The 26,302-nt window shown below is 48.2% G+C and overlaps 1 protein-coding gene across 1 annotated transcript in view; it reads right to left on the bottom strand.

Annotated features, from left to right (window-relative positions):
* LOC149333505 (uncharacterized) overlaps positions 1–20,944 on the bottom strand; it is a 76,815-nt gene extending 55,871 nt beyond the window's left edge. Inside the window, exon 1 of the mRNA XM_089557739.1 lies at positions 20,778–20,944. Within this exon, the coding sequence (XP_089413865.1) occupies positions 20,778–20,944 (167 nt within the window). The remainder of the gene's footprint in view (positions 1–20,777) is intronic.
* Between the last annotated feature and the right edge of the window lie 5,358 nt (positions 20,945–26,302).

Raw genomic sequence — 26,302 nt, 5'->3', positions numbered from 1 at the left:
GTTATACGAAGCGAAAAAAAAACTGTTATACGAGGTGCATAAAGTCTCTCCGCCATCGTTAACAGCTCTAGAGATCCATAACACCTTCGCCGAACTGTCGGAGACGGTTCTGGCTTTGCAAAGGGCCGCGTCTGTAGAACACAGCAGCGGGCAGAAAAATGCTCCACATGAGTGGAAAGGTAAAGGGCTCCGCCGTCTCGATGGACAACGGTCGCTCCCGACCGAGGTCACAAGCAGGATCAAGGTGAGCCCCATCCCGAACCACACGAACCCAGAACTCGACGAACATCGGCGGAAGTCTCGTGTTCAACGACAGCGGTGACAATTCAAGGGCGACCTGCGCGTAATGTGCGTAGACGTGGCGTACCCCGGAGGGAGATTCTTTGCGTTCGCCGTCGTGAACGGAAGAAAGAAGTCGTTGACCTTCGCGGCCTCTGTCAGAGCAGAGAGGCCAGGCGCGGCTGAAACCATAGCCGCCGCGCTAGTCATCAACCACCTCGACAGGGTGGGCAAGGAAATTCACGTCATCACCGACTCGCGGTACTTCCAATGTGCGAATATTGCTCTTGGCGGCTCAGATCCTGGGCTGAAAGCTGGAAGAGTATCTTGAGATCACGTGGACGCCGGGACACGCGGGACTGGAGCGGCACGAAAGGGTCAACGCCTTAGCTCGAACGTCAACCAACCGAGCGAGGAAATACAAATCATCTGTTGAATGCTCACTGTTTACTTTGATCTCCATGCTATTCAATTACGGCGACCGCCTCGAGATCCAGCGGCTTAACTACAGCATCTGTCCTCCCCCTCACATAAAGTTCAGCACTGAAGAAGTCGTATCTCTCAGAATTATTCAAACAAACGCATCCGCAAACCTACACAAGAACAGATGTGCCCACTAACATATGGTCGTGTCTGCCCCTGGTGCGGCCACACACGTCCCACACTTTCTCACATCTAGTGGCGGGGCAGGTTCAAACCCCAACACTTCAAGACGCTCAGGTCATGATACGCGCGGTGGGAGGTACAGCTGTCCGGCGATACCCTGGTGAGACAAGAAGCGCTCGTCCAGCGCGTTCGTCCAGCAGCCGCGGCCAGTGGAGTCCTGGAATAAGGAATCCGCGCACTCGAACGCGATCAATAACCTAGTTGAGCCTAATAAATATTTACTCTAATTTATTGTTAACAATTTAGAGCTCTGATCACGTTTGTTTTCCAATTCGGTACAGACTGGCTGGCGAGAAGCATTTAGGGCTCGCTGTATTGGAAACGCCAGTCAAGCTTGCATAGTCTGTACTGAAAATTCGAATGTGAAAATCGAGTGACCAGAAGTTGAATCCTGAAGTGACGTCAAGATATAGGTTCCGAAATGAGTCTGAGCTCTGGTTAATGTTATTTTAAGCTCTACAGAGAACATGAAGAGGTTTTCCAAAATCATTCAAATTCATAAACAAAGAACTAAGTACAATGACTCCGTAACGGCAAGCAATTCGTTGCATCTACCGTTTGGAAAGACTCATGTAACGAAAGGGGCCCCGTAATCCTTAAAAAACGAGGGAGCAGGTGGTATTTAAAAAAAAAAAGAATTAGAATGAGCCAAGTCCACTAGTGAGACCCTTCTTTGTTTCGAGCCTCGCTTTATTTTTTTTTTCCTCTCCAGAGCTACTTTACAGCGCAAGAAATCGGAGGAATGTGTGAGGCGAGAAGACGACGATAATAGAAAGATAATTTTAAGGCGGAAGCCTTTAATGTCTCATCGTTGTAAGCAGCAGTTGTCGACAGAAAATGTCACGCTTTTCAATTGGTGGAAACGGTCGTGACGTCACAGTGCGGGAATTTCAAACGGGGCCAATTGTACTTTGGCTAGTAACCATGCAACCAATTGAAGGGATCGTATAATGACGCTCCAAGTAAGTGGGACTGAGCTTAGATAATTGCTTAATTACCCAATTAGCCTAGTTAGCTTTACTAGTCAGGCCATATAAATAAATAAAACCGATTAAGAAATTGGTCGAGCTCAGGAATCGAACCCCGGTCTTCGGCGTGAGAGACGAGCATGTATCCACTCTGCCATGCCAGCTTTTTTTTTTTTTTTCTTTATTGCCGGAAAACAATACATTGTACAAGGATTTGTTAGATATCTTTATACCTGTACCCTTATACCGATCCTTTTACTGCGGAGGCCCAGGCAAAGATGTGCTAAATCGAGTTAAGAAGATGCCGGTAAGACCGAACGTCAAATCCTTTTTCTTTAAATTACACTCGGGTACCCTTCCGGTGAAAACATGGCTAAACGATAAAGGCATTTTCGTACCATGGAACGTCGACTGCACACTGTGCAAAAAACCCGAGACCATCGAACATGTCTTTATCGACTGCTGGGATCCGGTTTTCCACTGGGATATCTTGCAAAGAACCTTAAAAAAAGAGCTACCTGTTACCCCATATGGCATCCGGTTCCTGCCTATAGAAAGTGGCGAAGTGCCATACGATATGTTTATGCTACTGGGCCTCCACAGCATCTGGAAAACTAGGATGGCGGCTAGGCACGCAGACGCAAATGTGAAACCAGTTAAGGAAAACTTTATAGAAAGTGTAGTTTCTCTGAGAGATGTTCTCCGCAGTCACTCTGCCATGCCAGCTCGATGGTTTAGAATGAACAAAGGCGCGTCTAGTGAATACGGTGTCTTCACTCACTCTCATCCTCCTCCATTCCCTTCCGGCGAGGTTTAGGTGTCCACCGACAAATGAGAGACAGATACATTTCCTTTCCTCAAAAACCAATTTACCGACGAGCGAGGCATAGAACCGAATGGGCGATGGCGTTCTATGGACTCCTTGACAGCGTTGCAAGACGCTGTCGCGTTCCACTCTTAGGGGCGAAGCTTAACATCTTAACCACACATCAGTGACCACACTTTAGGTCAAAAAAGTGCCCCCCTGAATTTTGTGAGACAGTTACTGCGTAATTTCCTTTCCTCAAATACAATTTTCATTTTCTTCATTACGGCTCCTCTTCATCTATCTTCTTTAACTCCCACTTCCTCCCTTCCTCTACGGTGCGGTTCAGGTGTCCACCGAGATGACAGAGAATTACTGCGCCATTTCCTTTCCTCAAAAAGCGTTGCGTTCAAAGGGCAAGGCATCCGCCGAAACGGGTGGTGGGGTTCCGTGGACTCCCTGGCAGCGCTACAACGCGCTGTCGCGTTCCACTCCTAAAGGCGAAGCTTAAGCGTCATTAATTAGCAGTTAATTAGTATTCAGGCATTAATCAGTAATTAACCATTAATTAGTGATTCGTCATCACTTAGTAATTAGTACTCCATTATATGTGACGCCACCGTGCCACAGAAACAGCGAAGGTGGTGCGGAAAACGCTTCCGCCTCTACCCACTTTAGACAGCCAAAGTGCCCCCTGAATTTTTATCCATCGTCTAGGAAGCAACGATGCCGCCCTGCATATTACACTTCAAAATGCTTATAGGGGAAGATTTTGCTGTCTGGACAGAGAACGAGGAGAAAACCTCGACATCTGTTATTTTATGTCTGGTCTGCATCTGTGATTTTGTTACTAATCTTGAATTTAGGATACTTCAGTGTTGTAGGATAAGACACAGCTTCAATGTGTCTAGGCGACTATTGCTCAGCAGACGTGTTACTCAAGGAAATGCAGGCTGTTTCGTCGTGCATGAGCCTGTATGCACATTTTTGTGCTTGTTTAGAAGTACCGTAGTGCCGCTTATTGCACATCATATATTTTCAAAATATTTCTTGCTCAATTCACAGATTATTTCGGAGCATTAGCGCAAACAGGACAAGGGACCAAGAACGAGTAGACACACACAGCGCTAACTTCCAACAACTTTATTAGAAACACAAGCACAAGAATTTATACATGCATTTTTGCCGTGTGATCCCAAAGCATGCGCAAATTCACTGCTAGCGTAAGGTAAGCAATTTCTTTTTTTGAGAGTCTGACTGAAGGAGTGCTTACACAGGCACTTCCTAATCTGGCTATCTTTTCTGCTTCAATAATTTCCCGAGTGCGTTTGTCCTTACTTTTCCCAACTAAAGAACACTTGTCTAGTAACGGCTTGCACCTAACACATGCGCTGCAATGTTTCACGAGCTCTCCATCATTATCATTTTTATTACATTGCGATTATGCTCACGGAGGCGGTCATCAGGCATCGACCAGTTTCACCGACATACTGTCGTCCACATGAGAGCGGTATCTGGTACACCACGCCAACCTTGCATTCTGCAAACGGAATTTGCACTCGTGAAATTATTGAAGCACAAAAGATAGCAAGATTAGGAAGTGGCTGTGTAAGCACTCCTTCTGTCAGACTCTCAAAAAAAGAAATTGCTTACCTACGCTCGCAGTGAATTTTCGCATGCTTTGGGATGACGCGGCAAAAATGCATGTATAAATTCTTGTGCTTTTGTTTCTAATAAAGTTGTTGGAAGTTAGCGCTGCGTGTGTCTACTCGTTCTTGGTCCCTTGTCCTGTTTGCGCTATTGCTCCGAAGTATGAACCAACAAGCCCGAATTTCAACGTTGTCACAGATTATTCATTTTTAAGCATTTTCTTTTAAAATGACGTTGAATAGGCACTATACAAACAAAATGTCGAGAACAAACTGGTAAAACTGATGGAGGCCACAGGCGTTTTCAAGAGATTTTTTCAGCTTTTTACCTGTGGCAGATTCCTAACATGCACACATACTTAGAATTAAATATTATGGGCTTAAAAAATTAAGAACTTCACATCCAAAGAAGCCATACACAAAGTTTATATGGTGATATTACAGAAATTGTTGTATAATTGTTTGTCTATTGTGCTCGGGAGATGTTCAAGCTTACATGATAGCATTTCATAAGCTTGCTTTGCACAGGACCTTTTGCGGATAATTATCTTCAATTTTGCAGTCAATATACAGGTTTCTTTGGCCGATTTCTCCAATTGAAGTCCTATCTTTCCTAACACTCTTTACCTGAGGTCTGTTCTGTTTTTTCCGAAACCTTCACTTATGTCTTGGTTGATAGTTTTGCTGAGATTTTCTCCACGACGTGCGAAATAAGCAATAATATGGCGCCAGCCACATTTATGATAGGTTTTTACGGGAGGCTGCTGAACCGCTGAGCCCGATAGCCTTCAACGTTAATTATAACGCGTGCTGCTCCCTCATTTTCTTGGTCTTTGCGAGAACGAGTGGTGGTGTTAGGTACTGAGTACAGCACGAACAGCCCAGATTTTTAGAGCAGAAAATTTGCTCGTTTAGACACTGTTCTGAAGCCCCATAAGTATAACCCATAGTACATGGCGAATTCGAGTAAAGAGTAGTGTGCCTGCTGTTTGCAACTGCCCGGTAAAGATGTTTGGATTGGGTTCGCTATGCCCTCATACTAAAATGTCCTGAGTGTTCATTGTATAGAAGGTGTCGGTGAAAAAAGTAAAAAAATTGAATTGTCCGAGTGTCTGGCGAGACTTTTGTTTTTGCTCTATATAGAGCATACCTAGTCTTGGGAGCCTTAATTCGCGAATATATATATATATATATATATATATATATATATATCATTGTCCATAGTGCCAGGAAGATTTGCAGAATTGAGGGTTCACAACAGTCCGATTATCTTTGTTTATTACCAACAGTTTCGGACGGAGGACCATCCTTCATCATGATATGCAGACGAATGAACACAATTTCGCATTTTCGAGGAACCGTACGCAAAGGGAGAGGAGAAATCATTCTCTCTCCTGTTAGAGGAAGGAGAGCCAAAGCCAATGTAAGATGCCAGGGAGGAAGAAAAATATGTATGGGCGTGTTCAGATAAGAACGGTAATCGAGGTCCCATGACCATTTTTTGTTTTCAATGAAATTTTTATATATGATGGGCAAATGTGTCCACACAAAGGAATGAACCTTAGTTTTGCAAGAAGCTTCGTAGTTTTCTCGGAAAAAAATCGCACGTCACAAGAGGTGGAGAATCTCGTTTTTGGCACTTCGCAAAGTTGCAAGTTTGAAGCCTCATTCCATGCACAAAAAATTTTTTCCGCGCATCATTATTTTTTCAGAACCTCTCTACAACTTGTACAATGCGAGAAAATAAAAATTGTTTGCTTGCTCTTTCAACCTTCTGAGTAAAAAAATTGCAAACTTCGCTTCTGGAGCTATGCGGTGCAAAAAAGGCACTTTTCAGGGCAGCTTTAGGGCAAGATGCCTAAAGATCTTCCCACTGAATATTTTTCTCAGTATTTTTCAGCTAATTTTACGCACTTCAGGCAAGTTCTGTTGCTCTAGACTTGGCAGATAGTTTTCAGTACGGTCTCAAAATTGGCCGAAGTTCAAAAACGCCAAAAAAGTGACAAATTTGACTGGGGTTTAAAAAAAAACATCAGAATCGAATTTTCTTAAAATTTGCCTTAATAATCCTCAATACATGATAATTTTAAGGCACTAGAAAAGTGTTGCATTATATTGTTTTAAAATACAAAAATAAACACAAAACTGAGTTCATGTTTTTGTTATATAGAATTGCTTATTACTGCCTCTTAAAAAATAGTAGCTGCCAGAAATTTGATTTAGGACTCATTGAACGTGGTTACATTTTATTTAACCCAATATCCGAACCATTCTCAATGCTTACAGAGCTTCTATTCGCTTGTTAGCGGCGCTCTTAATGCGTGAAAATGAGAATAAATTCGCTATTTTGCCTGATGTCGTAAGAATTGGCTGGTGGCGGTCAAACGTTGTTTGTATTTTCTAATTTATTCTCCGTACGGTGTATTGGTATATATAATCGATTCATGAAAGATATTAGATCATTTCTTGGTTCTTAGAAAAATTTTTGTATATAAAAGTTAATATTAATGCGTTTCTGAAGTCGGCGTTTTCGAACCTGCGTCTATTTACCTCTGTGTTCAATGGTTCTACAAGGCACTGTCAGGAGGAGACAAAACGTCGTCTCCTGAGGGGAACGATTTATCTGCAAGGTTTTTAATCAAGGGGAGTTTTAATCCGGAGGCAATTTAAAAATGGGATTCCGCTTCATGTGCACATTGCAATTCAGAAAATCGTAACAAGAAATATACCGCGGCAGTTGATTTCGGTTTTGCGCACAGTATATTGTCCAGCACGAAGCACTAACCAGATCACAGCGTCTTCCATTCCGAAGCAGCGGTGGAGGCCACGTAGGATGCACTGCCTTCAGTTGACTGAAACAACTTCCACAGGTGGAGCGTCTGAACTCCAGGCACTTTCTTTGCCAGTTTCCATTGTTCCTTCTTCACTTCGCGAAAGTCTGCAAGCTCCCTCTGTGGCAGCTCCAGAATGGTGATGTTCTTTAGTGTTTCTTGAATTACGTCTACGAAGACTCCGGCTCTGTGTATGGCCTCACTTGCAGGCTTCCGCAAGTTGTGGTTTGATGCTCAATGTTTCACTAGCCCACCAAAGCCGTCGCAAGCATTTTTGCAGTGTCCAGAGGCCGAAAACATCAATATCGTCCGTTGACATTCACTGCGCTGCACCTCATGAAACTGGTATTTATTCCTGAAGTGAGCGGGAGCCCGTCGCTCAAATATATTATCTTGGTGTAGATTGGCGCGTTTTCTTCGAAATGTGCTTTGACTCTCGACAGAGCCAAGCATGCATGAGCGGAATCATGAGACATATCGTCAAAATTAACGGCGTAGTTAAGAGTCGATTTTCTTGACATGACAACGCAGGTAAACACGGTTACCTGCTTTTTCTGCCAATGGTACGCTTGTACTGAGTCTGAAAGCACAACTGTTAATTTTTTGGCAAAATCAAAATGTAAAACAATTGCACGTCTCTTGCAGCCTTGTGTTTTTTCATGTATTGCTCTTGCTTGCACACATATAATATAGTTGTAGCGAATGCATTTCATGGCCACTCTTAGAAATTCTCTCTTAAACGATGAAGCGGTCAGAGTTTTTTTAACAAGCTCACCGTATTCCCATGTAGCAATCAGCACCTCATCCTCGCTGCTCATTTAAAAATTTTCCGAAATGAAAATGCCAACATGTGGATAATGGCACAATTCCAGAGGAAACATGACGCAGCATACCACCATTGAGCTTCGAACCACAACTTGCGGAAGCCTGCAAGTGAGGCCATACACAGAGCCGGAGTCTTCGTAGACGTAATTCAAGAAACACTAAAGAACATCACCATTCTGGAGCTGCCACAGAGGGAGCTTGCAGACTTTCGCGAAGTGAAGAAGGAACAATGGAAACTGGCAAAGAAAGTGCCTGGAGTTCAGACGCTCCACCTGTGGAAGTTGTTTCAGTCAACTGAAGGCAGTGCATCCTACGTGGCCTCCACCGCTGCTTCGGAATGGAAGACGCTGTGATCTGGTTAGTGCTTCGTGCTGGACAATATACTGTGCGCAAAACCGAAATCAACTGCCGCCGTTTATTTCTTGTTACGATTTTCTGAATTGCAATGTGCACATGAAGCGGAATCCCATTTTTAAATTGCCTCCGGATTAAAACTCCCCTTGATTAAAAACCTTGCAGATAAATCGTTCCCCTCAGGAGACGACGTTTTGTCTCCTCCTGACAGTGCCTTGTAGAACCATTGAACACAGAGGTAAATAGATGCAGGTTCGAAAACGCCGACTTCAGAAACGCATTAATATTAACATTTATATACAAAAATTTTTCTAAGAACCGAGAAATGATCTAATATCTTTCATGAATCGATTATATTTACCAATAGACCGTACGAAGAATAAATTAGAAAATACAAACAACGTTTGACTGCCACCAGCCAATTCTTACGACATCAGGCAAAATAGCGAATTTATTCTCATTTTCACGCATTAAGAGCGCCGCTAACAAGCGAATAGAAGCTCTGTAAGCATTGAGAATGGTTCGGATATTGGGGTAAATAAAATGTAACCACGTTCAATGAGTGCTAAATCAAATTTCTGGCAGCTACTATTTTTTAAGAGGCAGTAATAAGCAATTCTATATAACAAAAACATGAACTCAGTTTTGTGTTTATTTTTGTATTTTAAAACAATATAATGCAACACTTTTCTAGTGCCTTAAAATTATCATGTATTGAGGATTATTCAGGCAAATTTTAAGAAAATTCGATGATGGTGTTTTTTTTTAAACCCAAGTCAAAGTTGTCACTTTTTTGGCGTTTTTGAACTTTGGCCAATTTTGAGACCGCACTGAAAACTATCTGCCAAGTCTAGAGCAACAGATCTTGCCTGAGGTGCGTAAAAACAGCTGAAAAATACTGAGAAAAATATTCAGTGGGAAGATCTTTAGGCATCTTGCCCTAAGGCTGCCCTGAAAAGTGCCTTTTTTGCACCGCATAGCTCCAGAAGCGAAGTTTGCAATTTTTTTACTCGGAAGGTTCAAAGAGCAAGCAAACAATTTTTACTTTCTCGCATTGTACAAGTTGTAAAGAGGTTCTGAAAAAATAATGATGCGCGGAAAAAATTTTTTGTGCATGGAATGAGGCTTCAAACTTGCAACTTTGCGAAGTGCCAAAAACGAGATTCTCCACCTCTTGTGACGTGCGATTTTTTTCCGAGAAAACTACGAAGCTTCTTGCAAAAATAAGGTTCATTCCTTCGTGTGGACACATTTGCCCATCATATATAAAAATTTCATTGAAAACAAAAAATGGTCATGGGACCTCGATTACCGTTCTTATCTGAACACGTCCGTATATAAATAAAATTTGCGAAAGCAAAAATAAAAATTCAAAAATATAAAAATAGGAAGACAACGGCAGAGGCTTAGGTAACAAAGCTATAGCCATAGATGGGGAGCGAACTAGTTGCTTTATAGAAGACGCCAGCAATATATTGTCGGGAGAAGCTCCCTTCGGTGTGGGTGACGAATCCTGGAGAGAGAATCAGAACAATATCCTGAACAAGGAAAGTGCAAAGAAAAACAAAGAACAAAAACGAAAAATCAAAAACAAAAAAAGAAACAAGGGCACGCATGCATATGTACTCTACATCACAGAACAGACCGCGCCTCAGCGGTGCAGGTGTTCAGGACCGTTGTAACGTGAGTTACGAGTCCAACTCGTAACTCGCGTTACAACGGTCCTGAACACCTGCACCGCTGGGGAGGGGTTTGTTCTTTGATGTAGAGTACATATGCATGCGTGCCCGTTCTTTTTTGTTTTGATTTATCGTGTTTGTTTTGCTTTGTACTTTCCTTGTTAGGATCTACTGATTCTCTCTCCAGTGTTCGGCACCCATACCAAAGGGAGCTTCTTTGCTGTCGCCTTCTAAAAAGCAACTAGTTCGCTCCCCATCTATGGCTATAGATGCTTTACAGCGCCATATCATGGGGGCTGCCATATTTGATCACGTGATCACGCCCCCATTACACCTCTCCTGACTGCTCGGCGCGCGCCTCGTTCGAAGGCCGCGGCGTCTAGAGGTTCGGTTCCGACAGGCAGTGTTACGGCTGATACGGCTGCAAAGGAGTGGTAAGACGACATTATGGCTTAACAAAAGCTTCGAAGGCCATGTTAGAATCCTAATTTGATAACTTCAGGCGTGAAAACATGATCGGGCTTCATGTCACGGTGAGCATCTGAGCTCTCCGCCTCTTCCAGCCGACGGATGGATCGCCTGAATGCTTGTATTTGCATGCGCTGAAGGCTTTGCTTAATGGTTTTTTTTCTTGTTATTATATAAAACGGCAAAGTTTAATCCTCCTGTGTCCGCGCAGGTCGTTCTCCTATTGTGTACCTGCATGCAGACACTTCTCTAACACTCACATGCACATAGTACACACTTGTTCACAACCTGTTAACGGTGCTTAGGAAACAAATATTTTCTACTGGCTTGTTAAACACAGAAACACGGCAAAAATAAATAGACACACAGAGGTTGACAGTCATGGTGGCAGTTCCATGTATCAAGCAGTCTTGAGAAGCTGGCGCGCAATCGCTTCGAAGGATTCCGCGATATAATTGTCATTAAGCGCGCACGGCAACGCGTTTTTACTACACGAATTTCACAATTACGCCAGCCTCATATATAAGATACACTCTACGCTCGATATGCGGACATGGAATTGCTCGAGGTCTCGTTTGGTGTAATTAACCAGTTTCACTCTGAGCGTGCGCAGTCGCTTTTAGCGATTGTCTCGCATGGACCGCGAGGAAGCGACAACCACCCAGCACAGCTGCCGTATAGCAAGTGCTTTATTCCGAATATGAGCTATGAAAACCGCGCTACTTGGAGCGATGTTCAACAGTAGCACGAAGGAAGCATGTAATACACGGACTGACGGTAAGCGTTGTCCGCTCGCATGGCTGTGCAGTGCATAATAAACAGTAGCGGAATGTAGGAGCGTAGGTCCTCTTTTTTTTTTCGTCCATAATTCGGCCTCGGGCGCTCCTTTTTCTAATGGTCACATACCATAACTTACGAGCAATGGGGTCTCAGCCCAGTGCACAGCAAATGAAAGCACGAATTGTGACGATTTCGGTGGTGAAACAGCTTCTTCATTCGTCTGTGTTGCGCACTTACCCTCTCAGATTTTCCAAGATCGAAACCTTACTATATTGGCTATCTAGCGCTAGCGAACGTGTTTGTTGCGTTTGCCCGTTCGGAAAGGGTGCACGGCGAACAGGCGCGAACATTGCATTAGCTCCTTGTGTAGTTCGGTTCCCTGAAGCTCGCAAACGACCGCATCCAGCACCTTTTACTCTCTGTCGCAATTCTTACATTCCACAACACAGCACGTATTTCCTATGCCATTTCACATCGTAGAAAGAACACAATCGGCAGCCATCCGCGATATTTCCACAGGCGCACACGCCGGAGACTTACGAGGCCGGTAATGGCGCCCTGTTCCGAGCGCACGTGTGGCGCCATCTGGTCTCAAACGGAAGAACTGCGCGCTGTAAACAGTCAATAGCTTTGTTATCTAAGCCTCTGCTGTTGTCTTCCTATTTTTATGTTTTTAAAATCTATTTTTGCTTTTCCAATTTTTATTTATATATTTTTTTCCTTCTCTGGCCATCGCAATCCTACCCGTCTTCAACCTTAATGGACTGGAACCCTCGCGTCTTACACTGGCTTTGAAGCTCCTTCCTCTAACGGGAGAGAGAGAGTGATTTCTACTCTGCCTTTGCGTACGGTGCCTGGAAAATGCGAAATTGTGTTCATTCGTCTGTATACCCTGATGAAGGACGGTCCTGCTGCCGGCACGCCACTTTATTGCTTTGTTTTCGATGCACGACGCGACTAGATTTATCTAAATTGATCGCATGTAGGCGAAGCCGATTCTACGTTGTTCCAGAATGTTGTAACTTTTCACGCTGCATCTAAAAAGTAGCTATCGGCTTAAAATTGAGCCCCGCCGAGAGCGGTGGGGTTCCTCTTCGACAACCGCCGAGCACGCTTGCTGCTTTCGCCGCCGCCGAGTCATTCAGTTCATTTGGGTGCCGGTCAGCTCCATAATGATTTCTTTAAGAAGAATTTTCTCTGTCTTCCACATTCTTTCGACGGCCGTCACCACTACGTTACAATATGAAACGAGACAAGTCCTAATACTAAATTCCTTTCAACACAAACCATGATTGTGCCTGCTCTTGATGAGGGCCAATTTATTCGTGTTATTTGGTGATGATTGTTCAAATAAATGGTGAACAACTCGAGAGAAAAACCGCTTATACCCTAGCATTTCGCTTCTCGGAACACTATGTGACCTTTCTACCTGAGAAAAAAAAATCCCTGCTGATACGACTTTCCTTCTATGTTACCTTTTAGTTTTTTGGTTTCTATCAAGCGGGATTCGGATGTTTTAATTTTTTCGAAAGGCACATAGCTACTTCGCAATATTTTGGCGCCCTACCACATATTGACACAGGAAAATACTTACGGCATTTTCTATAACATTTGCGGAAAGTTTGAAGTACAGAGGAGGCCGATTATTTATAAAGGATGCTGATGCCTGCAGGCTGATGACTGCTGGCTACAGGAGACATCCTACAAGACTAGCGGTGTAACAGTCTATTACAGGTGGCTGTCAAAACAAACTACTGACTGTGCTACAAAACATTGTAGCCTTTTACACAGCCTGGAGTATGCAAGCATGAAATTCACCGCGGGAAAAGTGGCAATTCTCGGAGGGCTCGTAGATGATGATGGTAGTGGCAGTGCTCTGCCATTAGAAAGGCCATCTATCTGGCTGCATTGCGTGGCACTGTCTTCGCCCGCTTCTCTAGAGAGGTCTAAGCAGTGCGCATGGTCACCTTGCCTCCTCTAAAACCTTGAGAAGTCTCCGCCATGAGCAGCTTACTTTAGCTGGGTGGGTGCTCGGATTTCTTTGCCGCTTTTGGCGTTTCATTATCAGCCGTGTTCACCCAACTGTCGTTTTGTGACGGGAAATGGGTGAGCGTCACACTCTACTTTCCCATTTTAAAACGCCATATCGCTCACCCCTTCTTCACTGGCTTTTGGAATGGGTTTGGTCGGCTTGCACACCTTCTCAAATTCGTGCTCGTTTTTTTTATTGAGAAAATATGCCCTTCGGCGCACAAAAGAGTTGTATCTACAACAGCAGGCTGGTGTCGGCCTGCTGGTGTTTCGATTGAGCCAAATTCTATCACGCATTGTACGAGTAAGAAGGCTATATTAAGGGACTGCTTGTATTCATAGTATTTCTCTACGACGTCTTTGCCGGTGCGAATAAGAACAATTTTTCAACAGCTTTTCAAAAATTTGCCTCGTGTAGACATTGAAGAAAGTCTAAGGTTGCAATATTTTTATTCGCATTCCGTTAAAAACAGATTCCTGGCAACATATAGCAAGCTCATCACTCTCTATGTTGGTAAGACCTTTGAATTTTTACGTGGTAGGATAATATTGGGATTCTTCCAAGACTCCTCTACGCACAATGTTGTGTGTTTGTGGAGAATGCGATATTTGGAACAAAATTTTTTAGCTTCCGAATGCGGATGTGTGTGGCGGTACAGAAAATGTATCAAACTAGAGTAGAACTACCTATCTTCGCAGGGAGCCTGTGAATTCGAATCTCATCAAAAAGGGGTTTTCCATTCACGACATATACGAAACGATTGCGGTACCTGGCTAATGTGCCTGAAGCGCACAGCGCATGAGGAATATATGGAACTGCAATTTAAAATTTGGGGGCTTATATACAGATATAGAAGGAAAGCTGTTTTTACAGTGGTTACCATAAGAGCTGAAGCGGCCATTCCACTGTCATTAATGCGGGCTTGATGGTACCGCTACTTCTCAGGACAATTACGCTCATGTTACTTAGGCGCACCCTTTAAGAGACCTGTACATTTCAGTCGGTAACATTCGCGCAGAGATGTCGCGGCTTCTCACGTGACCATTTTACATGACAGCATCGCTCTGCGTGGTTCCCTGCGTGGAACCACGAATATGCGTGAACACCGTGCGCAGACACGCTGAGCAAACAGCGCAAAGTGTCTTGCAAAGTTTCACTGCGGCAGCAGGCAAACTTTAAAAACACTAATAGCAAAGAAATTCAAGCCTCCCGAGGGTAGTGTGCATTGGTACTTCGGATGTATTGATTTTTATAGTTTAGTTTAATCCTACGATATATGATAAAATTGAGTTCATAAACAACTTACCGTTGTTAAAGGATCTTGTCCAGAATTCCTATGCATGATAATGCATGTTTGCTGCAGATATTGTGGATGAAAGGCATTCAAGCTTTACTAGTCATTCGCGAGCTACGTTCACAGCGCGAGCTCTTAGACCGAAGGTACCCAGGAAAGACATAGTAGCTTTTGTAGTCTGAAAACGTCCACGGCGAACGCGATAACGTGGGGCCGCACACTCCTGCGCCGTGCCTTCCATGTAAAGAAAATAGACATCAAAGTATGGCGTTCAGGCACTATAGCTAGGCTTTGAAGGGAAAGGAAAAAAGAATGACAGATCATTACACTAGTCGGTAATGCGAAATTTGAGAGCAGCTTTTTAGACGAGTTCGTGCTTATCCAATTGCCACCCTTTGGTATCTTCCCGTGGCAGCCACCTGCAAGTTCTTCATTCCTCGAATCTCGCCGTGGAAGGTGGCATAGCACTCTGCTACTACCTGCCTGGTACAGTCTTTGCTTTGTCAAATGCATGCAGCCCGAAGGGTCTGCTACTGAGCCCTTAAGCGCGGCTCCTCTTGCATACTCAGGGACCCTAATCTTACGAATGAGGACCCACACAAGCTTAAGACTCAAATGTGCCTAAAGAGGCTCGCTACACGGGTTGGAAGAAACCTCTTAGTTTGTATTCTTTTGTATGCTTAGTTTTTTATGCTTCGCCTACAACGCTGGCGACTACGACGCGGAATCCAGGGAGCAGCGCATAACAACTGCGTTTTAAAGAGCAAGAAGCAACGGTGAAGAAGCGTAACCATGCAGCGTCTCAGTAGAACAGCTGCTGGGTTTGAACCGAGTGTTCTGTAACTGTACCCACTGCCAAGCACCGGTACGGATGTTTCGTGGATGTCGGGCTTCAAAATAAGACATCCGCGTTATCAGCACAAGGTAGATTTTATCGGTAATGTTCAATTCCGGCGCACTCGGTTTTGCAGATATCGAATGTGCCGAGGACAGCAAACTTTGAGGAAGGCGGCAGCAGCCATCATGGGTGCTACCGAATACCAGTAAATGGGTCTCAAAGCTATGCGCCTCCATAACTTGCGGTCATCACTCGCATTTCAACACATTTAATCAGCAATATCTTTTTTATTATTATTTTAGCGGCTTGAGAGCGTGCCTGTTCGCCGAAGGTTCTCGCTGAACATGAAACTTGAATGCCGTTTCAAAACTTAATTACATATGGGTGATTTTTGAGGACATAATAGCTGACAAAGCAATCCTAAATATGACATATTTAATAAGGTGGATTGGTGAGCTAGTTGGTTCATGACCGTATAATTAAGCAGCAGAAAGGAAATAAGGATGTCGAAGAAACATACAGACGAGGACAATGCTGCACAGACAACTGAAGATTTATTTAAAAACCACATTTTTATCCTGAAGAACAGGCATCGCTTTGAAAGATATTCTATCGTCTTCTGCTTACATCGCCGAGCAGGTACTTCACTTCTTTTTTCGATAGGCAAACTGATGGCCCACTGACGGATTGCTCTCCCGAATTACAGATGGCTCAGGCTTCCAGAAGCTCTCGTGCTTGCTAGCTGATCTTTGTTTTTTTTTTTCAGCACCTGCACGGGGTGATGGTCAGCAGGGCTTATTTGCTTTTTGCATCACTGGCAATCCCAGCAATGGATTGCTACGTTTGTGCCTAGCTTCCCTGCTATCGGTGTACCGTGCTTTCTTGCTTTGTCATTAGCACACCTTCCGATTTGTCCGTTGTAATGCTTTCCGCAGAACAGGGGAGGGGGGGGCACCATTGCATCGGACAAATCGGGAGGTGTGTTAATGACAGAGCAAAAGAGCACGCTACAGCGATAGCAGGGAAGCCCGAAAAAAACGTAGCAATCCATTCCAGGGATTGCGAATCATGCAAAAAGCAAACAAGCTCCGCTCACCATCACCACTACAGGTGCTTAAAAAGCTCAAAGACCAGCTAGAACGAGAGATTCTGAAAGCCTGGGCTATCCGTGGTTCGGGAGAGCAATGCGTCAGCAAGCCATCAGTTTGCCTATAGGAAAAATAAGTCAAGTATCATCATGGCGATGCAACCAGAAGATGCTAGATTATGTTTCGAAGCAGTGGCTGCTCTTCAGTATGATTGTACGGTTTTTAAAAAAATTGTCCGAAATCGTTTCATTCCTTCTACAGCAATGCAACGTTACCCATCGCACCACGACGGCTTACCACCCGCAGACTAACGGGCTGACTGAACGCTTTAATCGTACGTTAGGTGACATGCTCTCAATGTACATGGCCGCGGACCATTCCAACTGGGACGCCGTACTACCCTATGTCACTTACGCTTACAATACTGCCATTCAGAAAACAACTGGTTTTTCGCCATTTTTCCTGCTCTACGGGCGTGAACCTTCGTCCCCACTTGACACCATTCTTCCTTACCGGCAAGATTCCTCGGAATCCACAACTGTTTCCACAGCCTCTCGCTACGCTGAAGAGTGCCGGCAGCTAGCTCGGGCGTTCACATCCGCCGACCAGAGGCGCCAAAAATACCGCTTCGACAGCACGCATGACAATGACACTTTTCTACCACAATCCCTTGTTTGGCTCCGTGTTCCTCCTGCCTCACCTGGCCTCTCTTCCAAACTGCTTCCGAAGTACCATGGGCCCTACCGCGTCCTGGAGCGTACTTCCCCGGTTACCTACATCATCAAGCCTGTAACGCCTTCGCCAGATCACCGACGACGTGGGCGCGAGACAGTCCATTTGTCTCGCTTGAAGCCACATTACGACCCATGCGTATTGACGTCCCCTTAAGTCGCCAGGATGGCTCTTTTTTCCCCGGGGGGCCGACTGTAAAGAAGAAGACGATCAGCGCCCGCAGTGGGAGCGCCAACGCCTAGCACGAGACGTGAGCGCTGACTGTTCGAGCCTGGACGTGCGATTTTGCTGCACCACCTGGTCGCCCGGCCAAGCGTCTTTTGCCAGTAAAGCACTGCCAGTTTGCCCGTCAGTTGTCAGCGCAGCATAGTCCTCGTCTGTATATTTATTCGACGTCTTTGCTTCCTTTCTGCTGCTCAATTACACGTCTCTGACATATTTATTGTAAAAAAAATTTAAAGAAGCACGAGCTGACAATCATGAATGTAGTTTTCGGCTCACATATTTCAGCTTTGGAAACGTCTACAGCAGAAACATCAGGAACTTTAAGCAGGTAGAATGCGACTCCTTTATACATGACGGAAAGCTGTGAAAAGGTCAGCCTGAATTTGGACAGCTTTCGCAGAGTAAAATATGCGCAGTTGCTGGCTACATTTCTTGCTGAATTGCTCATTATAGTTTGAAGATATTACAAAAGTAAGATCTGTCTCTAGAGATTCGAGAAATTACATCTCATTAGGCGGTGACGGAAGCGGAGAAAACGCATCTTATTTTAGCTCACCAGCAAAAAGGTCTCGTGTTTATCGCCACAATAATATTTTTGTAGATCTTTAAAGAAGCGTCACTGAGTAATTCTCGGTATATCACACACGTCAGCATGCAGTTCTTGTTTCGAACTTTTCTCTATTATGGGCTAGGCGCTCGATACTTTCAAATGAAGTCCACTTTAATAGACAGACCTAGAACGACTCGTACTTGACAGGGCCAAATATTGCTGCAAATTTGAGGTTGCATTCTATAACAGATAAACTACCTTCTTAGGAGCTGCACTTCTCGTTGTTCAGTACCTCAGCAAGGTGCGACCCAATGGCGAAGTGTTTGCCTATAGGGTCCACCATGGGGCTTGCAGAAAACAGAAGCAAAATAACACAATGCTGTTACCACTCTGTAAGTAGATGCAGAAAGAACCTTGTTGTGTTCTTTCATTTCCTAATACACTGAGACTGAGACAAAGAGTTTGAAAGCTACAACCATGCACGAATAATTACGGATAATAATTTTCAGTTCCCACACACACTCATACCTAAACTAGCACTCCTGACCAGTGTGCCAAGCCACCGCAAGTGAGGGTTCCTCGGGTGCCGAGTTCAGCTACAGTCGCCGATGAAGAAGTGTGTCACATTCCTCGAGTTTGACGATACTCGCCCCGTGCGTTTCACGGGCGCCACCTTCCACGTTTTAGGCGTGAAGACCACCCTCAGACTGCGCATTCGTCCGCTCTCCGTGCACTCTGCTTTTACGGTAACTCCCAACCAACCGGACGGCCTCCTTACCACTCCCTACCCGCTCAAGGCTTCTAAGCTCGGTAGGGTTCCTTCTTCCTATAATATTGCCACGTAGCAGGTTGTGTTGGTAACTCGCGCGTAGAAGACAGAGAAACGCCAAAACGGAGAAGCTCTCAGAAGATGGAACAGTACAGAGAGCCGGCTGGTACGTAACGTCAGTTTCTTCTCAAAAGCTACCAGCGTGGCGCACGAGCAGCCGCCAGGCGGCTATTGTTGTAAACACGGCGTTACCTTCCCTCTCGGAAAGAGCATCGGCCCGATCCTTTAATAAGGAAATAGGAAGAAAGAAAAAAAAAGACTGAGTAACGCGCAGCACTAAGTCACTAAATGTCTCGTGAAAAATACGGCTTCATCCGCAGGACATCAACAATCTCTGGTGTCTGCTGACGGCGAGCAGTCCGGGAAGCGCCATCCGGGAGAACTTCATAGGTTACCTCGCTTATCTGACTGAGAACTCTGTTGGGACCGAATACTGCTAGACTGCAGCGTCGAATCGGGGTCCATACCCACACTATGTCGTCCGGGGCGAACGTCATCAGTCTGTGGCGGCGGTTGTAACGTCGGGCGTCACGGTCTTGTTGGTTCAGGATGCACACTCTCGCAAGTTGTCGAGCTTCTTCTGCCAAAACCACATTTTTGTCTCCATGACGGCTTCTGCGAGTTTACCGTCATGCTTTCGGCGTATGTAATGATCCTGCTATCTTTGAGCGAATTATGGATACAGTTTTGCGCGGCCTCAAATGGAGAAGTGCCTGTGCTACCTGGGCTATATAGTCATCTTTTCGCCCGTCTTTCTGACGCACCCATGTCGCCTGAAGCACGTCTTCACATGCCTCACAAACGCCGGCCTCCCTGTGAAGTTAAAAAACTGCACTTTTCCTGCCTGTGAACACACAATTTTGGTCACGTTTTATCGAAAGACGATGCACGGCCTGACCCGACCAAACTTCGTGCCCTGACAGCGTTATGCAAACCTTCCATCACTAAAAAACTCCGCAGTTTCCTAGGGTTGTGCTATTATTTTAAGCGTTTCTTTCGCAACTCTGCCTCAATTGCTTCCCCTTTGACGCAGCTGCTCGGCACTAATGTCAATTTTTCGGCTTGGTAATCCGCATGCGACAAAGCCTACCACACCGTGCGTCGTCACCTCACGACACCATCCATTTTGCGCCATTTCGACGCGGCGGCCCCCCCTGAAGTCCACACGGATGCAAGTAATATTCATCTCGCTACAGTGCTTGCCCAGCGTAAATGTGGATTCCATAAATATGTAGTTGCATATGCCAGCCGCACACTTACCAAGGCTGAGTCCAATTACTGTGACTGAAAAAGAACCCGCCATTGTGTTGGCCCCAGGAAAGTTTTTCCCTTACATGTACGGCCATCCTTTCGAAGTCGTTACGGATCATCACGCCCTTTGTTGGCTTTCTTCACTAAAAGGTACTTCCGGCCGCTTGGAATGGCGGGCGCTGTGTCTCCAACATTATGACATCCACGCGTTTACCGGTCGGGCAGCAAGCTCAAGGCGCCAATGCTTTGTCTCGCTTCCCGTTACCGACCGAAATTTCAGCCTCTGAAAACGAGGCCACTCCGCGGCCTCCCGCGGAGTGGCCTCACAATGTATGCCAAAACAGCTGCAGCGACGACCGAGGACTTGACATCCATTCTTTCTCGGCGGTTAATCCTTACACAGGGGGCCCTTCGTGAGCTCCTCAGAAAAAAAGGCCACGGCTTCCTATCTGACGTCACCGAAGCAGTGCTGCGCGAGTGTAACGTCATCCATCGGACTTCCACTCCTTGCCACTCTGACAGAAACTGCCTCACTGAACGCTTTAATCGCACTCTGGGTGACATGCTGCCATTGTACGTCGGTTCAAACCACACGAATTGGGACCTGACTCTCCCCTATATTACTTTCGCATACAATAGAGCGACGAAGTCTACAAGAGGATTTTTTGCCTTTACGGCCGACATCCCTCCGGTCTCATCGATGCTGTTTTCCCCTACCACCTTGACACATCTGAGTGAAACACTGTTTTTGAAGCCGCTAGGCACGCCGAAGACTGCCGCCAGATCTCCCGCGTCGCTCATGGTATCTACCCACTCTCTCCAAAGAACCCACCGCGATGAAGTTCAACCTTCCCAAAAATTTTTGTCCGGCCCTATTGCCTGCCAATGGATATCGATCTACCCGTACTCCAGGCTTTTCCCAGTAACTTCTCGCTAAATATCAAAGCAACTATGGCATCTTGATGCAAACATCTCCAATCAACTATATTATTCAGCCCCTCATGTTGTCCCCATCTGAGACGCTGCGGCCGCAAGACTGTCCATATCCAGCGCCTGAAGACTTAATACGACCCCGCTGTCTTGGCCACCCCTTAAGTCGCCAGGATGGTTGCTTTTCTGCCCAGGGGCTATTGCAAAGAAGACGGGTACACGCGCAAGCCGTATGGCCATCGCCTAGTGTACGCTTAGGGCTGGACTGGCCCATTCGGACAACTGCTTGCCCTTCTCCCGTTCCGAAGCTTATCCAAATAAACCCCACTTTAAGCTATGAATACATTCGTAGTACCCCAGATGGATCGACTACCGCTGCGATTTTCAGTGGCATCCTCACATTTATTACTGCAATTGTGGGCGATTCCCCTGCGAGGGGACGCACAGGCAGTCACTCGAGGCAGGTCTTTGTACAAAACGGTTTATTCTCTCACATGGCAGGGGGGTCGGTCGTCGTCGGGGCAGCGGGGTCAGGTGGTCCTCTGGCAGGGCTGGTCCAAGAGCGAGAGAGCCAGCCTTCGCGTTCGTGCCTTAAGAAGGCTTTCTCCTAGCCTCGCTCACCCCGCCCCACCACTAGGGAAGAAGGGGTCCGAGGCTACCCGCGGTAAGCGGCGCGAGATTTGACCTGCCCGCGAGCAGACCCTACATCTCCCCCTCCCCTCAAACGTCCGTCCCGGGGTCCGCCAGTAGGCGTTCGATGACCTCCGGGTCCGGGTCCAAAGAGTCGTCGCAGGGGGGAGGGGTGCTCGCCGGGGGGCCGCTCACCGCTAGCTGGAGGGCTCCTCACGAGCCGCCTGGGGGAGCGAGGCGCCTGGCTCCACTGGGGGCCCTGCCGGCAGCGCCCTCCAAAGCTCCTCGGCCGCCGGGGACAGCAGGTCTGGGCGGCTGGACTGGAGGATGCGGAGGGCCGCCTCCTCCGGGCTGCCCCTCTGCAGTGGCGCAGCGGGGGAAGGTGCTGCAGCCGCCAAGCGCTTTTCCGCCGCCTGCCTGCGCGCTCTATGCAGCGCACCGGCCTCGTGGCGGGGCCGGTGCACAAGTGTGCCGCAGAGGGAACACAGGCCGGCCCGCTCCTCGTCATTAAACACGGCCGGGGGCTCCTGGTCCCTCTCCTCCAGGGTCAGGCCGCGGAAAGGCAGCGGCACTTCCTGGAGGTCACCGCCGCGAAGGGGCTGCGCCTGGTCCCACCACCTGGACCGCGCGCAGTAAGAGATCGCCGCTCCGTTGGCGACCGTGGTCCAGGTGGCCACGTGCCGCAGGACCCTGGGCCGCTTGGGTTGCGGCTGCTCGGCGGCCGAAGCGCCGGCTGGGTGCTGAGGGGGGCCCTGCGCCTGGTCGTCACTGGCCCTGTTGCGTTGTCCTGCACCACTGGGAGGTTCTCTCCAGTGGTCAGGCGCGCGGTTAGACTGGCGGTGGGGGCCACCGCGGCCGTGGAACCGGCGCCACTCGCGTGGACCCTGCCGCCGGCCGGGTGGCGCGCCTTGATGGCGGCCACCGTTCGACGGTGGTCTGCCATCCCTTCCGGAGTCCGATCCCCGGGTGTCGGTCTGCTGGAGCTTCCTAGAAGGCATATTGAGAGGGCGAGAGCATTGCGAGTGATAACTGATCGAGAGACACGAGTGCTACCTGGTCCTCAGGTTGTAGCGTCGGTTGCGAACCGCACCGCTACCTGCTCGTCCTCCCGGGGGTGAGATCGCCGCATCGCGCTGATTTTCCACCGCTTCGCAGCCATCGTCCTTGCGAAGGTGGAAAGCCTTCAAATCAGCGACATGCACCAGACCGGCGGTTTCGCCGTTTGTCAACAACCACAGCTGGTAGGTGAGCGGCGTAGTCCGTGCCGTAACTTCGTATGGCCCAGCCCACTTGTGCGCTAGCGACGCGGCGAAACCGCGCGCTGCGTTACTAAGTGGGTGCGTTCTCTTGAGTACTAAGTCGCCCGTGTTGAAAACGACGTGACGGCGACCTTTGTTGTACTGATCCGCCTGCTCCATGCGCGCGACATCGAGGTTTTCGCGGGCTGCTCGCTGCGCTGCCTCGAGGCGCTCCCGGAGCCTTGCCGCGTACTGCGAAAGCGGAGGGGGCGCAGGCCCCGCCGCGTCGAGTAGGGCATTCTCTAGCGGAAATGCGATCTCTCTCCCAAAATTCAAGTACGCGGGTGTAATACCCACTGACCTGTTCACGGTTGTCCTTGTAGCGAACGCCAGTTCGGACAGCCGCGCGTCCCAATCTCTGTGCTGCTCGGTCGTCGCGACCAGCATGTTCTTCAGATTTCGATTCACCCGCTCGGTTATGTTGCTCTGAGCGTGGTAGGGACTCGTTCTCCTGTGGCGGATTTGAAGCGCCCGACAAGAGTCTACAAAGACTTTGCTTGTGAAATAAGAAGCATTGTCTGTAATCAGGTCGGAAGGGAAACCGAAACGAGTGAAAGTCTCCAACAGTTTTTCCCAAATTCGTTCCGACACAAGCTTCCTAAGGGGGAAAACCTCAACCCACTTGGAATAGTGGTCCGTTATTACCAGGATTAATTGGTTTCCGCGCGCGGACCGAGGGAGGGGTCCCATGATATCGCACGCGACCACTTGCCACGGGTAGTTGCTAACTACCGCCTTCATCATGCCAGCGGGCTTGCCCGCCCGAGGCTTGGCTACCTGGCATACCGGGCAGGTACGGGCGTATCCCAGCACATCCTTTCTCATGCCTGGCCAGGTCGCGACACGGCATAACTTGTCGTAAGTCTTACTGCCGCTGCCATGGCCTTCCAGCGCTGAGTCATGGAAGTACTGCAGGAACCGTTTCCGCAACCTTCTCGGGACCACGGCTGCTAAGCTTAACGGGGTTTCGGCCGGTCTGACACGGATGTTACCTATCCGGCAGGCCTCGTACACCTCGTCACCGACCAGTGACAGCGTTGAGCCCGTGTCTACGAGTGCAGAGTAGCATCGACCCGCTAACTGCACTAGCATAAATGGGTTTGAGCGCGGAAGGACTCCCTGAGCTCCACAGGCGAGCGGGACAAAGGCCTCCCCGTCGCCGGCGCGGGAGTTCTTTTCCTGACTAGCGCCTTGACAACCATGAAATTCTCCCGCTGACGGTGAAAGGCCGGTGCCACCAGACATCACCGCCAGCGTCTGGCGTTTCCCTGCGTACGCCTAGCTTGGCACTCGCGTGCCATGTGGCCGGGCTGGTTGCAATTCCAGCAAAGCCGGTCGTTCACCCGCCGCGTGGACGGAGGACCCCTCGTTCCACGAAGCGGTTCGGGACGACTCTCCCCTTTCTCCGCGCCTTCCTGACGCTCGCTCGGCGTGCGGCCTGTGAGGCCGGCACGACGCCGCTGCTCGAATGCGTACGGGTCCAGCGCGCGAGGGACAACAGGGGGTTCCGCTTGCCTTTCCACGGCCATTACCTCGGCGCGCCGAGCCCTCATCGCGCATTCTCGGCCTCCATCCCATGCGCATCCCGGTTCCAGCGATTCGGCCGGCCTGGGGGGCGGCCGGTAGCGCAGCTCGGCCAGTAAATCCGCCTGCACGGTCTTGGCCTCCTGCGCTAGGGCCTCGAGGTTTGTAAAACTGCGGCCCCGCAGATACGGCTTGAAGCGTGGATGGCACTGCCTGATCATACGCGCAACCGGATCTCGGTCGTTTGCCGTCGGATCTGCCCTCTTGTACAGCTCTTGCATTGCGCGTACGTACTCGAGGAGGCTTTCCTCTGGATGTTGGGTGCGCAACGCGAGCTCCTCCAGCATCCGGCGCTCATAATCAGGCGGCAAGAACTCGGCGCGGAAACGGTCTTTGAAGTCCGCCATCGACTGGAAAGTCGGCTGGCAGCGCCTCCATCGCGCCGCGCTCTCGACGAGTGCTATAGGCAGGACCTGCCCTAGCATTACGTCATCTGGGGCGCCCAGAGCCGTCTGGTAGTCCTCGAGTTGTTGTAGAAACTCGTGGACTGATTTCGCGTCCGTGTACCCGCAAAAGGAGGGGACCTCCATATTTATCCGCGGGCGCGATGTTGTCGCCGATGCTACCGATGCTGCGTCCTGGCTGGCGCCAGCCACCGAACCGAGCTGACGGGCTAATGCGGAAAACATCTCAGTCACCTGCCCCATTACGGCCGCCGCTTCGGCCGTCTCACTACCGGCTGCCCCGCCATCCAAAGTCGTGGCTGAAACATCCTTTCTGGGAGGCATAGTTCGCGCTAACTGTCCGGCCGCACCGGCTAACTGCTCATGGCAACAAGAACATTCATATACACAACAATCTATCTACAAACACACGGAAATACACAACAGAAAACGCCCGAAAACTACATAAATAACACAAAACCCCTAACAAATTTACAACACTACACAAGTCGCTACCACGCGAACATTCCGCCTGACCCGCTCCTTAACCCTATCGGTCCGGCGTGGCCCCGAACAAAGAGGGCCTGCCATGAGTCTGGCTGCACGTCCCAAAATCGGCAGAGAAATCGTCCACAAGGGGTTAATTAAAGCTGCACGCTGGGCGCCATTATTTGTGGGCGATTCCTCTGCGCGGAGACGCACAGGCAGTCACTCGAAGCAGGTCTTTGTACAAAACGGTTTATTCTCTCACATGGCAGGGGGGTCGGTCGTCGTCGGGGCAGCGGGGTCAGGTGGTCCTCTGGCAGGGCTGGTCCAAGAGCGAGAGAGCCAGCCTTCGCTGTCGCGCCTTAAGAAGGCTTTCTCCTAGCCTCGCTCCCCCCGCCCCACCACTCGGGAAGAAGGGGTCCGAGGCTACCCGCGGTGAGCGGCGCGAGATTTGACCTGCCCGCGAGCAGACCCTACACAATTTATCGTTAAAGGTGCACTGAAGAGGAATCTGAACTTGTCTTTTTGCCGCGGGAACTCGATCTACACGTTCCCAGCATTCTTAGAAACTGCGGCTTATTGCCCTGTATGGCCGATTTCCCAAATTAAATCGAATTAACGGCCGGCTCCCGCCCTTTTTTTTTTAATTCTGCCTCCTACGGTGGGCGGAGTCGACCAACGCGTGGAGTGCCTTTCACCCAGTCCCGTGGCGGCTAGCCGCTCTGCCATCGGCGGAGTAATACGTAGTAGTCCGTAGCAGCAAATAGTCCGCGCGTATTTTTATTTCTGCGGGGTTATTTTGAGGCTATATTATCTGCGAATGAAACTATTTATTCACGGAAACCTAA

The sequence above is a fragment of the Amblyomma mixtum genome, chromosome 8 (assembly GCF_055824585.1).
Source record: "Amblyomma mixtum isolate Tamu chromosome 8, ASM5582458v1, whole genome shotgun sequence".
In the NCBI taxonomy this organism is placed as follows: domain Eukaryota; kingdom Metazoa; phylum Arthropoda; class Arachnida; order Ixodida; family Ixodidae; genus Amblyomma; species Amblyomma mixtum.
The sequence above is the reverse complement of the archived record's forward strand: the minus strand, read 5'-3'. Positions and strand labels throughout refer to the sequence as shown.